At 34.5% G+C, this 18,352-nt stretch overlaps 1 protein-coding gene across 1 annotated transcript in view; it reads left to right on the top strand.

Moving 5' to 3' along the window:
* The window catches only part of MDGA2 (MAM domain containing glycosylphosphatidylinositol anchor 2), a 926,008-nt gene that overhangs the window by 680,288 nt on the left and 227,368 nt on the right, over window positions 1-18,352 (top strand). Inside the window, exon 8 of the mRNA XM_002690859.7 lies at window positions 11,387-11,680. Within this exon, the coding sequence (XP_002690905.2) occupies window positions 11,387-11,680 (294 nt within the window). The remainder of the gene's footprint in view (window positions 1-11,386; window positions 11,681-18,352) is intronic.

Here is an 18,352-nt window from a genome sequence, read left to right as displayed (position 1 = left end):
ATACTGCATGTCCTCCATCTTCTAATACTAAACCTTCCACAGTTGCTACTCTTCAGAATCTTGCCTCCTCCCACAGATTTCAAATCACTAGCAATACCCTTATAATAAGACTTTCTTTAACTCTTTAAAAAAAAAATAAGCATTTTGCATGCTTGTGTGTGTTTTATGTGGGTGTATGCATGCCCATTTGCCTTTAGAATTTCCAAAAGCACATATCATGGTATTTTAATCTCATGTTTGTTTTTAATGCATGCTTTCATCCTGCTCTGTAGCTAGATTTAGAAATCATTGTCAATCTTGCTTTATTAGCATCTTCTGCTTTATTATGGGTGAGTTAGTAAAAAAAAAAATGTGAGTGTCAGTGCAAAAAGGACAGTTTTTATTCACAACATATGATAAGAGAAGTATTTATACTTATTCATATCATGGACAGAAACAGTAAGCTTGCCATATGGTATGATGGCATGTTTAAAAATATGTCTATTTCATATGTGATTTACAAAAAAGGCTGTAAGTAATACAAATCTTAAAATACAGGTCTAAACTGACATTCTGTTGTAAAGCCAACTAGCCTTTTCTTTATTGATTATGGAGGAAAGCCACAAAATAGGCAAATTACTCACTGCTGCTGCTAAGTCTCTTCAGTCCTGTCCGACTCCGTGAGACCCCATAGACGGCAGCCCGCCAGGCTCCCCTGTCCCTGGGATTCTCCAGGCGAGAACACTGGAGTGGGTTGCCAATTCCTTTTCCAATGCATGAAAGTGAAAAGTGAAAGTGAAGTCACTCAGTCGTGTCCGACTCTTCGCAACCCCATGGACTGCAGCCTACCAGGCTCCTCCGTCCATGGGATTTTCCAGGCAAGAGTACTGGAATGGGGTGCCATTGCCTTCTCCGAATCACTCACTACTACCAAATATTTCTAATCTTTTACTTCCTTGCATCTTTACTGTGCCCAAATTAAAATCTAGTGTAAGACCTAACTTTATGAAAACCTATTATGTTTGTGTTTTTTCAGTGAAAAATAGAAAGAGTTCATGTGTAAAAAAAATGATCTTGAAATTCATATGCTTTATAACTAAGCTCAAATAATCAAGAGGTGATTATTCATCAATAATTTTCTTACTGTGGTTGCTTAGTAACCTTGATTGGTGCTCCATCAATCAATCAAAAATGTATTAAGCACCTCTAAAATACATTAACACATCACACGGTATGGGAGCAATTTCTGAGGAAAGAGATAAAATCTGATACTGACCTTAGAATGTTTTAGCTAAGGGAGTAGGTATTTTGTCATAATACGACACACTGTTATTCAGAGATGTGGAGCGTGATACAAAGATACAGAAATTAGGAAAGACTTAAGAGAATAGGAAATTTCAATTGGGTCTTAGAAGAATTGGGAATCATTGGATGGGAATTATTTTGGAAAAATCATTCCTACAGGGAAAGATGGAAGGCAATGAGTAGGAAATGAGCCAAGTGTTAAGCCAACCAAAGTGAAAGTGTTAGCCACTCACTGGTGTCTGACACTTTGAAATCCCATGGACTGTAGCCTGGCACCAGTCTCCTTAGTCCATGGAATTCTCCAGGCAAGAATACTGGAGTGGGTAGCCATTCCCTTCTCCAGGGGTAGCCATTCCCTGCTCCAGGGGATCTTCCCAACCCAGGGATCAATCCTGGGTCTCCTGCATTGCAGGCAAATTTTTTACCATCTGAGCCACCAGGGAAGCCCAAGAGCAGACCAAAAGTAACCTAAGTTGAATAGAGAGCTTTTCACAGAAGCACTATAAATTAATAATGGTGGCAGGTAAGATGGAAAACAAACAATGGGATTTAGTCTAGTTCTAGAAAATGGGGAGCTGCTGACGCTACTTGAATTATAGAATAATATTTTAAAGGAAGATTAGCTCAGAAATAGTAAGATCTTTTTAGAAGGAGAGAGAAAAAATCATCAATTAGATTTTGGTGATTTATTTATAAAGGGGAAGATAATTCAGAAGAAAGTGCAGCAATGCAATATATTATTATACCATATTAACCTATGGCTCTGGGATATTCTTCATATTTTTAAAAAACTACAGAAGTACTCTGTGTGCTGCATATCATATAAATCACCATATTATCTCCATGTTTTTACAAACATGGAAGGAAGTATCTATTGCAACCTTTATTTCTGTCGTGAGAAATGAGCTTTTAGAGTGTTGCTGTCTTTCATCAAATATTGTTACCCATCATGGTCTCTGAAAGAAAGCATATATGAAAAGCCCATTATTAAGTGAGGAGTCTTTAGCATGTTGGATTTCTTTTGTCACCTTGAATATCTTTCAAACACATCTTACTAGATATTTTAATTGACACAAATTATTAAGAAAATGATTCAAGCTTATTTGTTTAAAAAGTATTTTGGATATTTGGATTAGAATTATTTTTATATTGAAGGGAGTTATCAGATTTGCCTTATATCATATGAATGTTTTCCAATGGCCACTTATAAATTCCATATATTAAGGCTGTTTTTCCAAATCTTAGTGGTGTGTTCATCAAAATGTGTTCATAGCTGTATGAGGTGCATGATAATTAAAATATTTCAACCATTAGTATGTAAAGGTCTTAAAATATAGTTTATAGTTATGATATTATTCTCTCTTAGATTGAAGATACTTAATTGAATGGAAGAAAATTGAGTGGAGTTAGAACCAGATGCTGACAATTTCACTTAACCACAGGCTTATCTTACTTACCGCATGTGTGTGTCAGTCATTCAGTTGTGTCCAACTCTTTGTGACCCCATGAACTGTAAGCCTGCCAGGCTCTTCTGTCCATGGAATTCTCAAGGCAAGAATACTGGAGTAGGTTGCCATTTATTTCTCCATACTTAACCCATAGTCCATTATTAAAAGGCATTACTGATATGCCATTGATAACTGTTGCAATTGCAAGCTATTTAGTTCTTTGCATGTGTGCTCAGTCCCTTTAGCCATGTCCGACTTTTGTGATCCTATGGACCCTTCAGTTTCCTCTGTTCATGGGATCCTCCAGGCAAGAATACTTGAGTGGGTTTCCATGTCCTTCTACAGGGGTCTTCCCGACCCAGGGATTGAACCCGGTTATCCTGCATCTCCTGCATTACAGGTAGATTCTTTACCCACTGAGATACTTGGGAGGCCCATTCAGTTCTTTCAGTTCAGTTCAGTCGCTCAGTCATGTCTGACTCTTGGTGACCCCATGAACCGCAGCACACCAGGCCTCCCTGTCCATCACCAACTTCTGGAGTCTACCCAAAACCCATGTCCATTGAGTCCATGATGCCATCCAGCCATCTCATCCTCTGTCGTCCCCTTCTCTCATCTTCAATCTTTCCCAGCATCAGGGTCTTTTCCGATGAGTCAGCTCTTCTCATTAGGTGGTCAAAGTATTGGAGATTCAGCTTCAACATCAGTCCTTCCAATGAACACCCAGGCCTGATTTCCTTTAGAACAGACTGGTTGGATCTCCTTGCAGTCCAAGAGACTCTCAAGAGTCTTCTCCAACACCACAGTTCAAAAGCATCAATTCTTTGGCACTCAGCTTTCTTTATATTCTAACCCTCACATCCATACATGACTACTGGAAAAACCATAGCCTTGACTAGACATACCTTTGTTGACAAAGTAATGTCTCTACTTTTTAATATGCTGTCTAGGTTGGTCATAACGTTCTTTCCAAGGGTAAGTGTCTTTTAATTTCATGGCTGCAATCACCATATGCAGTGATTTTGGAGCCCCCAAAAATAAAGTCAGCCACCTTTTCCACTGTTTCCCCATCTATTCAGTTCTGTACCTCCATGTCAAATCATTTTGTGATTTTTCAAAACCTCTAAATCCAACTATATTCATGTGTAAGTCTCATGCTTTCAAGAAAGTGAAAGTGAAGTTGTTCAGTCGTGTCTGACTCCTTCCGACACCATGGACTGTAGCCTACCAGGCTCCTCTGTCCATGGGATTCTCCAGGCAAGGGTACTGGAGTGGGTTGCCATTTCCTCCTCCACATGCTTACAAAGCTAATGTGTAATGTGTTGCAGGGGGAAAAAAAAAATCACTGCTGACTTAGACATTGACAAAGCACTCAAGTGTGAGAGAATATCTTTCCTTTAAAACTATAAGGTCTGAATTAAGGATTTTTCTAACCTTTGAGTTTCAATCAGTGGATCACTAAGCTTGAAACTCACATAAAGTCTACAGGAAAGTTTTACTTCACTTGTTTTTGAAGGTTAAAAAAAATACAATAAATTTGGTTCATTTGGATTAGTTAAATCTACAAATTAACTATTTACTTGAGTCTTAACTTTTTTACATGTGTTTACATAGACCTAGTCAGCATGAGCATGCTTGAATTTTGATTTCTGAGGTTCATTTTTATAAACAATATATTATTTTGGTCTTATTTATTTATGTTTTAAATATGAATTATACATTCCACTCTAAAACATACATATGTGTTATAAATTACTTCTCCCTAAAATTCAAATATAATTAATTAGTGCCATACTTATATTAGGGTTCTTGAAAATATGAATCTGGATGTCCTTCTGGATACAATTCCACTTATTAGTTTATTACAATTTTTATATTAAAGAAATGCACCTTATTTAATTATTTACTATTAAAATACATTATACAGATTTATATATTTTAAAGCAATAAGCCCATAATAAGCGTATTCTGGTTTTTTTGTTTCTAGCAGCATGATATTTTCTCATATAGTTGAGATGAACTAACTTTCCCCTGTATTCTTTTGGGTGAGGAAAATAAGTCCACCATTTTCTGAGTAAAAGCTAAAATTGAATTTCCTCACCTTCCTTCCTAATGAAGAAATGAAAGCATTGTTATTTTCTACACTTGCTTTAGTTTACAGCCTGTGATACAATGGAAAAGTTGACAGAAAACCAGTTTGCTCAAATTACTTGCCTATTTTTTTTTATGTTTGGAATGAGAAGTTTTGGTGCCATATCATGTTTTTGAAGTCTCTTTGATTATAGCATCTCCTACAATAGCATTTTAGATAAGAAAGATCAAAGCAAGGGCAGCGTATTATAGGCTATATATCAAAGACTATATGTATCTTTGTGTTTTTAATAGGGGAGACGTTTTTCTAGCAAATATAATATGAATAAACCAAGCTGTAGACATTTCTTACATTTCTACTTAATTTGATGTTTTTGTTATGAGACAATATTTTAATTAAAAAAACTTAGTTGATTAGAGAAAAAGCATGAAAACCATTATGACCAAATTAAATAATATATCCTGTTGGCACTTTTGTTGTTTGTTTGTTTTTAATTTATGATTTATCTATCCAAATCTTAAATGAAAGGTGAAAGAAAAGGAAAACTGCAAGAGCCCTTTTTTGACTCTCTTAACTCTCTTTGAGATCCCGTGGACTGTAGCCTGCCAGACTCCTCAGTCCATGGAATTCTCTAGGTAAGAATACAGGAGTTGGAAGCCACTTCCTACTCCAGGGAATCTTCCCAAACCAGGGATAAAACCAGTGTCTCCTGAATTGCAGTCAGATTCTTTACCTTTTGAGCCATCAGGAAGATCCCCTTAACTCTCACATACCTCCCCAGATCTCAATAACTACTACATTTGAAATCTATATTAACAATATATTTTAGAGGAAATTCTGCTAATTGAAATAATTGTAGAATTATTACATTTGGTCATTATTGCTTTTTAAAAACTATTCATGATTTTTATCCATCATGTTTATTTCTGTTATGGGCTTCCCTGGTGGGTCAGCTGGTAAAGAATCCACCTGCGATGCAGGAGACCTGGGTCTGATCCCTGGATTGGGAAGATCCCCTGGAGAAGGGAAAGTATTCTGGAAAAGGGAGAATACTCCAGTATTCTGGCCTGGAGAATTTCATAGACTGTATTTTCCATAGGGTCACAAAGAGTGGGATACGACTGAGCGGCTTTCACTTTTCTTTCTGTTATAGTTTTGGCATTTTATCTTTTCTCCTTCTTAACTGCTTTTGCTCTTTCTCTCCTTCTTCCTTCCTCAGTTATTTCATAACTTCCTGGTTTGTGCCAATCAGAAAAGTAGGGCATCAGGCTTTAGAGATAGAGCATGGCACTCTGTGCCTTCACAGACCTGCGTGGTTGGGGGTATAGACATGGGAGAAAATACAGAGTGAAGCCATGAGTACAGGTGAAATGGGTATACACACAATATGTGGTCAAGAAGAGCGAACAACCAGCTCAACTGAGGGGTAGGCAAAGTTACCACCTAAGTGGTAACTCTGAACTGAATCTCAACACATGGGATAAGCAGGAGTGCTAGAAGACAGGGCCAGACTTGCTGAACACAGGCGAGAACTGCGAGAGCACTGAGGTTCACTGTCAGTGGGACTGTAAGTAAATGAGTGTTGTAGGAGTGAGTGATTCTAGAAGAGCGTTTCTAAGACTGTGTTGTCAGACCAGTGTATCTGGACTGACACTCTTGTTATTGGAAAGTGGAGTTTTCATCAAATGAGCTTTGGAAGATAGGTTGCATTAACATTTTAAGTTTCTCTGAGTTCTTGAATCCTACAATATGCTAATATGCATAGTAAAAGTAAGTAAAGTAAGTAAAGTCAAGTCACTCAGTCATGTCCGACTCTTTGCGACCCCATGGACTGTAGCCTACCAGGCTCCTCTGTCCATGGAATTTTCCAGGCAATAGTACTGGAGTGGATTGCCATTTCCTTCTCCAGGGGATCTTCCCCACCCAGGGATCGAACCTGGGTCTCCCACATTGTAGACAGATGCTTAACCGTCTGAGCCATCAAGGAATCATATAGCACATATTATAGAAGAGTGAAAGATGAAGAAAAATATACCAAAACTAAAATTTACCAATAATTCCATATTCAGAGAGAGCTACTGTTAGTGTTTCAGCATAGTTCCTTCTAGGCTTTCTTTTCCTCTACATTTTCCCCCATGTAAGTCTTATTTTCCTCTCTAACTCAGTGATCAACTGCCTCACTGTCTTAATTTGTACATTTGGTATAAACATTTTTACTGACTTCCTATTAACTCAGAGACTGCAAAAGAGAGTGGGGGATTCTGCAAATATAAAGGTGAATCATGTATAGTCTCCCCTCTAAGAAGCTCTCTGCTGACATTCATTGGCATGTGTCTTTTCTATATAAAAATATGATATGGTTCAGTAACATCTTTTACTCACTTATTAATAGTGGTTATAGCTGGCCATACTATTCACAAGAATGCTTTTCTTGCTTAACAATATAAATATCTTTATCAATAAGTGTGGGTTAATTACATCATCACTTAAAAATGCTGCATCATAATTTATTATGTGACTATATCATGATTTTTTGTAATAAAATCAGTCTGATTTCAGTTTATCTTTTTTAATTAAAGCAGTATTAGGATGAGCACTCTCATTGAGGATTGAAATTTTCATAGTGACAGAAATATAATTGCATTTCTGATGATAAATCTTATGACAGGGAAGCAGGAGGACAGGAAGAATTAGACTGGTGACAGAAAGACCACTTAGGACATTGTCACAAGAAGAAATAATGATGACTTTACTAAGAAATCTTCCTATAGCCATGAAAAGAAATGGGGAGATATAAGAGAGATATTTGATAGACAAACCAAAGCAGCTGATTGGAAGTGATGAGTTAGAATAAATGCTGAAACAAAGAAAAGTCTATGGTTTTTAATTAGCAGATCAAGTGTCCTCATAATTAGCTATCAACTAAGTCAAGAAATAAATAGTGCTTAAGGTTAAGGTTTAAGGACTTGCAAGAATTTTGGAAAATCATAGTAGGCTGCAATTACAGACTGAAAGAATCTTGAGGTAAAGTTATAATTCTTATTATAACCCTACAAAACAGAGAGATATTCATGAGAACAAATAAAATCTCCTAACAGAAACAAATATAATAATAATGATAATTTAGAGCATTCTAGAAAATGGAAAATATAATGTGGAAAGAGGGAAGCCTATAAAAACTTAACATTTTAGGACCTTCTTAGCCAAGAAGGTTGCAAAGAAAGGGTTAACTCTGAAATAAAAATTTCAAAAACATCATGGAAAGGGTGAAAAATAAGCTGTATTTTAACTGGACTTTGGTATTTATTTTAAAATGAGCAAATATATTAAAAATAAATTTGTAACTTACCTAGATTAAAACTGAGGTTTACATTTCTATAATTTTTATTACAAAAGGAGAAAAGTTTATCTAACAAATGATTACATTTACAAGGGAGTTTTTTGTTTTTTTTTTTTTAACTATTTAGCATGATAAACTTAAAAAGAATATAGCTAGCCAAGGATCTCTTTTTGTTAGACTGGCCTAATGTAATAAGATCTTTGAATATTCATCTTCTTAAATCAGAAAATGGATACTTTTATTAGCCCTCTCCTATCTTTAATGTTTTGCTGTTTGTTCCTATAATCAGAACATTAATACCCATGGAGTTGGTTAAATATAAATTCTTATTTTCAAAAATGAAGAAATTCATACTCAGAGTGTTTAAGCTTGGCCAAAGTCGTGTGACTTGTTTTTGTAAGAAGTGAAATTTTTCGATTTTAAATAACACTCCATTAAATAATCTTTTAATGTATAATTTATTTTCATTTATTTTGTACAAATGTAAAATAATTTGGATATTTATTTTGCCATATATGGGAATTATTCTAGTATTGTTATATATAGATATTTAAGGCAGACATATAAGATACAACATAGAAAGATAAGGTAATTTGCAACATATGTGTTACATACTCCATCACATTTCTACCTAGACTCTTTTATTGTCCCTGAGATTCCAACCAAGAGACAGGCAGGGAAAACTGTTCCAGTTTGTCCATAGGAATAAAGTAATTATAAGCAAAAGGAGAGGAGTCCAGTGCTAACTCGTTATTCCTTTGAAACACCATAGTTTGCTTGCTAAAGCCTGCTTCAGGGTTCATATCTCTACATCAGCCACCTGCTATCAATTTGCCTCACTTTTAATTCTGCTCAAATCAAAGTATTTATCTTCTCTTATTCTCAGTTTTCTCATTTGTTAAATTTTATTTTTTTTTTATTTATTTTTTTTCTTTTATTTATTTATTTTTTTTCTAATTTTATTTTATTTTTAAACTTTACATAATTGTATTAGTTTTGCCAAATATAATATTAAACATTTGATTCAAGGATGGTCATGAGAATTCATGAAAATGTAAAATTCCTAACTATGCCAGGTACACAATAGGAGCATAATTAATGTTAAATGTTGAGGTTATTGCTGTTATTCTGTATCCTTTCTCATGGAGGGTGAATAAATATTTCAGCTTTTTTTTTGATCCTGTTGTTACAAGGTGATGCTTGTTTAGTATTGTATCATTCTCTGGTGATTCACTACAAAAAGAACAAATTATTTAGCTACATTATTTAGTTGTTTATATTTACAAGAGTAAACGATTTAATCATATAGGTTTTTTTTTAATGCAGCCATATTTAAACATGTTTTTGTTTATGCCATTTCCTAGAATGTATATATATTTCAAGAAGATAGTGGTAAACGTTTCATGTTTTCTAATTTCTAAGATGCTGTGCATGGTTAAATAGTTTTTTAAACTAGAAGTAAATGAAGGAATTAAATGGAAAAGTAGACATGAAGATATTTAAACAGCAAGATAATTCATTCTGATATCACTTTGTAAATTTTGTTTTCTATGTATAAAAGAAAAACAGTTCAACATTAGTAGAAAAATATATTAAAGGTTAAATATGTTTGTTTTTGTTCCTGGGCACTGGAGCACAGTAATGCTAGAAGGGCAAATAAAATTTTTGCCTTTTTATTTATATGCAGTATTACCTCCAAAGGGGAAAATGCATGACATTTTCACAGGGATAGAATTATGTGTATGTTTCTGGTTATTCTTATTCTGCCATTCTAATTTAGCCCATGCTTTTCTTACAGATCCTCTATTGTATAAATACTTTTGAATTCATATACATTTGTATGAGAAGTAAAAGTCTTCCAGTGGAACAGAAGATACCTTAAAAAAAAAAAAAAACTCATTGAATAATACTTCCCTTTTATTAGTTCATGTTTTCAAGTGTGGTAAAGTTAACTTACTATAAAATCAATCTAGTACTTCCTGATGGTCTAGTGGCTAAGAATCTGCACTCCCAGTACAGGGGACCTGGGTTGGATCCCTGGGCGGAACTAAGATCCCACATACTGCAACTATAAGCCTGGACACCACAACCAGTGAGCCACGCGCCACAGCTCGAGAAGCCACCGCGACACAAAAAGAGACCCAGCGCAGCCAAAATAAATAATAATACACAATTTTTTAAAATCAACCTAAAAGTGAAAGTGAAGTCGCTCAGTCGTGTCTGACTCTTTGCAACCCCGGTGGGCTGTAGCCTACCAGACTCCTCTGTCCATGGGATTTTCCAGGCAATAGTACTGGAGTGGATTGCCATTTCTTTCTCCAGGTGATCTACCCAACCCAGGGATTGAACCGGGGTCTCCCGCATTGTAGACAGACGCTTTACCATCTGAGCCATCTCATGAATATCTTCGGTAACATCAGAAATTAGCTTTACTTGAGAAAAGTACATTCTTAAATTATTGAAATATATTTTTCAAAACTCACTTGAAATACATTTTATAGAAATAGTGGCAATGTCGTAACAACCTATTTACAATGAACTCAAAATGTGTTCAAGGCAAATCATATGAAATTCAAATGTCAAAAAATATTAACAATCAAAAAGATTAATACGGTCAGTTGTCAGAGTGTGGCATTGTAATACATTGTTCCATTTCATTTTCTCAGGGGGGAGAACAAATCCTAAACCTTAGCAGTTTGGTCAGTTTCAAAATCAGTTTTCAGAACTTTGGATTTTATATCAAAGGTTCTTCTTTTTCCCCTTCCTATTGCATTTATTGTACCTACTAAGTCTATAATATCTCTTATCCCCTTCTTATAGCATCTTTGGGTAAGAGATAATGGCCTACAGAAGACTGAAAAACTTAATTTTACCTTAGCAAGTAGGATCACTCTTCTGTGAAATGCAGATGTTAAAGACCCAGTTAATGGTTGATAATGACAAATTATGGAGTAGATTGTTCTTATGTTGATCATTCGCATTCCAGTTTAACGCTTATTTATCTTGCTAATGTTTGAAGTCCTCATTTGAGAACATGAAAACGGTTTAGAATTACTTAAATGAGGGTATGTGCCACTTATTCCCAAGGTCTCTGTAATTTTTGTCATCTGAATTGTCACACTTCTTCAACCAGCAGAAATTGTTTCCTTATGATTTTCTGTGTTTGAATATGCTTTACCAGTATATACTAACCTTGAAAAATTTTCTTTTTCCCATTTCAAGTTCCACCCAATCTGACTGTTCCACAGGAAAAATCACCTTTGGTCACCAGAGAAGGAGACACAATAGAACTGCAGTGTCAAGTAACTGGAAAACCTAAACCCATCATCCTTTGGTCTAGAGCGGATAAAGAAGTCGCAATGCCTGATGGGAATATGCAAATGGAGAGTTATGATGGAACTCTGAGAATTGTGAATGTATCTAGGGAAATGTCAGGAATGTACCGATGTCAGACTAGCCAGTATAATGGATTTAACGTGAAACCAAGAGAAGCCTTGGTGCAGCTCATTGTGCAGTGTAAGTACATTTTTCTCTATGTATTTCTATTGGGAGGACAAGGGAAGAAAATTAGATAATTTTTGGAGATGGATTAGGAACCAATATTTCTACATTATTGCTACCCAATTTAAACTATAATTTCCCTAAGTCTGCCTATTACTTGAGCTAATACACACTAATGGAAAAGAATTGTATTAGTATGTGTGTGATGATTATGATGGTGTTATGTCATTGGTTAAGGCCAAAGAATCAACAAGCCTAATGGTTAAAAACTGGCTGTGTGCAATGAAGCAAAATGGAAATTGGAAGTAATTGCTAATTCAGATTATAATACTCCTTTGTTTTCACTGTTTATGTTTCTGCTTCAGCAATTGCCTGTCCTTTGCCCAAATTATTCACCTATCTGAGGGTGTCCTTTGCTTAAATTGTGGAGACCGAATCATTGCAATGCTGTTTGCTATCTGAAATTGTAAGAGTAGATTACATAATTGTAGTAACATTGAGATAATTCAGGCAGATATTATGTGCTGGTTTTTTGCTTTACTTTCCTAACAGATAATTATTTAACTCTGAGAGCTGAATATGATGGATTTTTAACTATTTTCATTGAAAGGGCTAACAAAAAATGCAGACATAGTGTGCTTTGTATTTGCTTTTAGTGTAAAAATGCCTAGACTCATGAAATTAAGAAGTTTAACAATGTCACTGGTGTTGGGTTATTAGAGAATGATGCCTGGTATTTTGGATAGCAGGTGGTGTGGGTTATACTGAAGAGAAGAAGCAAGCTAAGTACAATCTGTTCAAACTTCAGGAATGTTGCTGTAAATTTTAGTTGAGGTATTATTTGTTATTTACATGGTGGCAAAATCTTTAAGAAAAAGAATGAAGTGGAAGCAACTATACACTTCAATAAGCAACGATGTTCTTTTCTTTTGTGGTTCTTTCCTAATGCAGAAAATGGAAAATAGAAATCAGTCCAAAATGTCTATGTTTGTATTAGTCTTAAAGATGTTGGCAGATTGAATTATCTTACTTTAAATTTGGAAAGATAATTGAAATATGGAAGGATTATGTTTGCAACAGATAACACGCATGTTTATGTGTGCGGAGTGTGAGTGTGAGTAATGGGAGGAGCAAGGTTCTGGCTGCTGTTTAACCCTTTCTTGTCCCTATACTTTAGAAACTCAGCTTTCAAAGTGCTGTTTGTCCTATAGATAAGCAAACTTATACTTGTCAAGTATCTTACTAGTTTTATCTGTAAAGAATGCAGCTCTTAAATGGTAAGTTCCATTCCACAGTTGAATGTTACCTTTTTTTTTCTCACTGGCCTTTATACTCATGAGAATAAGCTCATAGGGTAGGAGGTTCATGTGAAAACAAATTTCAGAAAGAAAAACAAAATTTTAAAGAAACCTCTCCTCAATTCTCCAATAAATAAGAGACACCTTCAGGTAATCAGGACGTGGATACAGTTTGAAGTACTTTATTCTTATTGGTAATCACAGGAATATGTTTTTCCTCTAGAGCTATGCAGGAAGTTTCAGTGTTCCTAAAGCTATTGGGCAATTTGTTTTCACTCTGCTCACACCTCTCTGTGGAAGCTGTGACACAAATAAAAGCTGTGGAACCCATTGGCTCTAGGGAATTTTGAATTAAAGTTTCAAGAGCCAGGATCTTTAATCTCCATAGAATATACTAACCTCTAGGATTCGTTTGGTGACCTAACTTCCCCTGTTTTTGCTTCCTAATAGATTTCAGATATAATAAGTTCAGCACCAGATCTTAAAATTCAATCCTGTTAATATCAGATGAATTGGCACAGTTGTCTCTAGTGTCACAAGGATGTAATTGACTAAAAGACATCAGTAGACATAGGCAAAGCCAAATTCATTTAATGCACAGGAAAAGATCTGCATCCCAAGGTGACTTTGCAGAGCAGAAGGTATAATCTAACAACACTTCCTCTCAGAGGCAAGTTCCCCAGCCTACAAGGAAACACGGCTGGGTGCCAGCAGCTTGGCCAGTTGCTGGTGAGAATGCCCGAATGTCTTTCAAAAAGCTCTCTTTCATGTATTCCCAACTCTTTTGAAGAATCTGGTTATGTGTCTGAGCATCTGCCAGGTACAAATAACTGGTAACAACTCCAGAAGCCTTAAGTACTTAAGGCTTATTCCTGTAAAACTAGCCATGCAGAAATCTTGATAATATTTTTAAATGATAAACAATTTAACTTTTATGATGATTTCTTAAAAGAATGAAAATAATATGGTATTTGTGCTTAATTTGGATAGCTGTGCCACATATGCAAATAATTCATATAGAATATAAAATAAGTCATTTCATATACTTTATATATCATATATCCATTTGATATATAAAGCTATGGTTTATGCATTTTGTATTCTCAGCATAATATATTTTATATTATAGCTAGTCAGCAAATGCATTGAGTAAATATAACAAATGGAATGTATATATATATGGAATATATTTGTATATATATATATATATATCTTGCTTCTTGTATAATTTGTTCTTTATTATTTAGGGTTCAGGAATATCTGAGGACTAGCCACATAACAGTTTGACAGCTGAAAATGTTCAAGTGTATGAAGGGAGGAGATGTCAAATACTCTAACTTGTACCTAACACATTTTTCAGTATGTGAACGCTACACTTTAGTTTATTAAGATCTCCTTTCCTAAAATATATTACACTGACAAATTCTGGGACAGTCTATTTTGCACACACACAATATGTATATATATACACAAAAAAATATATATATATAAAAACATATTTATATATAATTGTATCATTTTTGAAACATGAAAGAATGAAAAATAGATGGTCATAATAGATAAAAAACACACAAAAATGTGTCTCTAAAGCATATTTCCCCTTGTTAAGTTTTAGTTGTGTCCAATTAAACAATAACCAATCAAAAGAAGTAGTTGTATTAGTAATTGATGAGCAGAGGTAGTAAGGCCTAAGTATAAATAATATAATTGTTTTCATATTGCATAAAAAATGAAACAGTCCACTTAGCTTAATGTTCTAAATCTTCAAGTGAGATTTGTTCTTAGCCAATGTGTTAAAATTATACAGTAGTCATTTTATTAAAACTTTTTAAATTATTTACTATCCCCAGTTAATTTGCTTCTTCTTAAAATGTGTGGATAGTGATTTAGCAAGTACAGAAGCCTAGAGGTATTTTACACCCTTCTATGTCCTATTAAGAGTAGCTTAATCACCATAATGAAATGGTTTAAATTATTAAATTTTTGTGCACAGTGCTCATTCCTGAAAGCTGAGGCTTATTTTATAATATTTTTAATTTCTACAATAGCAAGTTAGGACAAATGATATAGACTGGAATGAGAAGCTTCAAATATAAGGCCTTGAAAAATAGTGGATAAAATTCATCTAAATTTTTAAAAATGCTAGATGAAATTGCAGCAAATATTGTACAGTTTTTAATAACAGACCTTTAAATATTCAGCCACTATTTAATTTCATTCACATTTTTTGAAAATATGTAATAATTCTTTTAACTTGCTTATATTTATTTGAAGCAGTATTAGAATAGATCATTGAAAATAAAATTGTTGCATAGGTTAATCGGTTCATTATTTAAAAGTTATAATATGAAAAAAAAAGTTATAATATGCATGAGCCTATTGAACAAAAGTAGAACACTTTCCTAAACATAGTAGCTGTAGTTAAAGTGATTTTTACATTTATCCAGTAAAATAATCATCATTTAAATAGTAATTAAGTGAAAATGTCATTGGAAGAATATATTCAAATATTTATATTAAATGAAGAAGTCCAGTTATGCCTATGGTCCTCTAAAAGAAATTATTGCTCTTTGAAGTGAATATATATATATATATATATATAGTATACTGTGATTTTGATTTCATAAACTATAGCATTTTATTTTTAATAAAAGCCAAACTTTAAATGGTTTAATCTCAAACACTGGTAAAATCTTTCAGTGAAGTAAGAAATCTTTTAGTGAAGAAATATATTTCAATATATTTTGAGATATATTTTCTGGAAAATCAGCTGAAGAACATATATACTACATTGGATGTCAGTTTTAACCAAAGCTTTATTATCTGTAGGCACCTACAATTAAAGATATTTCTTTTATAAGATATAAAGTCCACACGAAAACTCCAAAACTGACAAGTGTTAAAATGCATTAAGTAACTATCCTTCAGTTCAGTTCAGTTCAGTCGCTCAGTCGGTCCGACTCTTTGCGACTGAACTGAACTCGACTGAAAGATAGTTACTTAATACATTTTAACACTTGTCAGTTTTGGAGTTTTCGTGTGTACTTTCAGCTATCTTCAAATGAGATTCCATGCTCCCTTTACTTACAATTTCTATTTTCCAAATGAAGGAAAACTATGAAAGGAAACAATCAGAGCTATTGAAAGACCCTTGTTCCTCAACTATTTCCAAAGCAAGACCAGAAATTGTATGAAGAGGAGTGAACCATAGATTAAAGCCATTATCGCTTACTCTTTTACTCAAGAAGCTTATTGAAGAGTGCATGTTTATTTCTTTCAATCAAATGAATATTCAACCAAAGCAGAATATCATGGACCTTAAAAGGAAAATTAAAGACAGATTGGAATATCATGTAACAGATATGGTGACTATTGTTAGATGAATTACTGAGTAATTTTCTACAGTGTTGAGATATACAGAATAACTGAATTGAACAAATATAACTTCTTTTTGGGTTATTTTAAAACTATTGTGACTAAATTAATCTAAAGATAATATGAGAGACAAGGTATTGATTAAAGAGGAAACAGGAGGCAGTTTGCCATATTCACACACGGAGATGTTCAAGGCTATACAAGGGAATTTATAAGTAAATGGACAATAATTTTACTTAAAAGAACAAAATAAGCCTTCTAACATAACCTGGAATGCTCTACTTATTCAGATGTATTCTTATTTTTCATATTAATTCATCCCATCCCATCTCTTCTCAGCCTCATAGACATGGTAATTCAATGATGCCTCTATCATAGACTTCTATACCCCCATTCTCCTCTTCCCACCAGTTCTTCAACTCTAACCATTTAAGTCCTGCCTCAGTCCTCCCCCTTTAGTAAGCCCGTTAGTTACTGAGAAGGGCCCTCCTTGTTAGAACTTCAAAGTAAAACTGCATTTGGAACATGCATATTAGATGGCAACAACAATAACATTAGAAGATATACTTCTTTCAAAATCATTGGCTATTATTTCACTGTTGTTGTTGTTCAGTCACTAAGTTGTGTCTGACTCTTTGCGAACTGCAGCACGGACTGCACGGACTGACATGGACTGCAGCACGCCATGCTCCTTTGCCCTTCACTATGTCTCGGAGTTTACTCAGATTCACGTCCATTGAGTCAGTGATGCTATCTAGCCGTTTCACTGTTGACTTCATCAAAACCCTCTGTACTATTGCATAGAGAATGAGTTTGAACAACACAAAAAGTCCTTCTTATGGATTTATTTCTTTCAACAGTATGACTTGATTCTAAAAGACTTAGTTTACTCTCATAAAATAAATTTATACTCAAAAGTTGAAGACAAACCCTTAAGGTTATTCAAAAGAGTATATTAGATACAGAAATGGTAAGTTCAAGTTTATTTTCTCTACATTTTAGGTAATGACAGCAAAAGAGTGTACAACCACTGCCCCTGTATGAATGATAACTTTAAAGAGAGTATTCATTTAAAGAATTTTCTTTGACCCACACTATCATAGCTTTTATCCCTTACAATGCCTGGTACAGTCCATAGACTGTAGAGTCAGACATGACTAAGCACACACGCACCCACACCCATGTTATTAAAAGGTAAACTGAGGCATGTTGAAAATTTTAAGCAAGCTCTTAAACTCATATTAGAGCAGAAATTGATTCTGATCCACCAGCACCAAACTGGAAGTGATCAGGAGTGCTCCATAGACAGGAGCTTGTGGCGACACGTATAGAAAATGTAAAAACAAATAAGCAAGATATTGACTGGCTATGGTTTAAAGCCTCCCCGATAGCTGAGTTGGTTAAGAATCCACCCAAAATGCAGGAGACCCCCATTCAATTCCTCGGTTGGGAAAATCTGAGAAGGGAAAGGCTACCCACTCCATTATTCTGGCTAGAGAATTCCATGGACTGTATAGTCCATGGGGGTTGCAAAGAGTTAGACACAACTGAGTCACTTTTACTTTCAAAGTTTCAAGCCTGGTTGTCTGTCTGTGATTGGTCATCTTTAGATTTCAGTTTTGTAACCTTGATCCTTTCATAGGCTTTGATTTTGGCTGGCTTACACCTCAGTCTAATGGCCTCCTTGTTTAATGAATTTAACATTATATGTATATGGCCCATGGCCAATATCTTAATATCTTGAGCTTCAGTTTTCTATTTCCAAGAAAAGAAAAATGTTTTCCATTTTCAATTAACATTTATTTGGAATAACTTTGCAAAGCTCCTAGAATATTGCTCACCAGGCAGCACAAAATAGAAATGATGATTATCATTTTAATGTATCAGTTCTGAAATGTTTTAATGTAAACTATCCATTTTCTTAGTGCAAATTATTCCTCTTCTACCTTACTGTTTCCTGTTTCCTTCTCTAAAGACCCTTTGATCCATTCCTACTATAACTTAAGGTCTTTGT

The sequence above is a fragment of the Bos taurus genome, chromosome 10 (genome assembly GCF_002263795.3).
Source record: "Bos taurus isolate L1 Dominette 01449 registration number 42190680 breed Hereford chromosome 10, ARS-UCD2.0, whole genome shotgun sequence".
In the NCBI taxonomy this organism is placed as follows: Eukaryota; Metazoa; Chordata; class Mammalia; order Artiodactyla; family Bovidae; genus Bos; species Bos taurus.
Note: the sequence above shows the minus strand (reverse complement) of the source record. Positions and strands in the feature narration are given on the sequence as shown.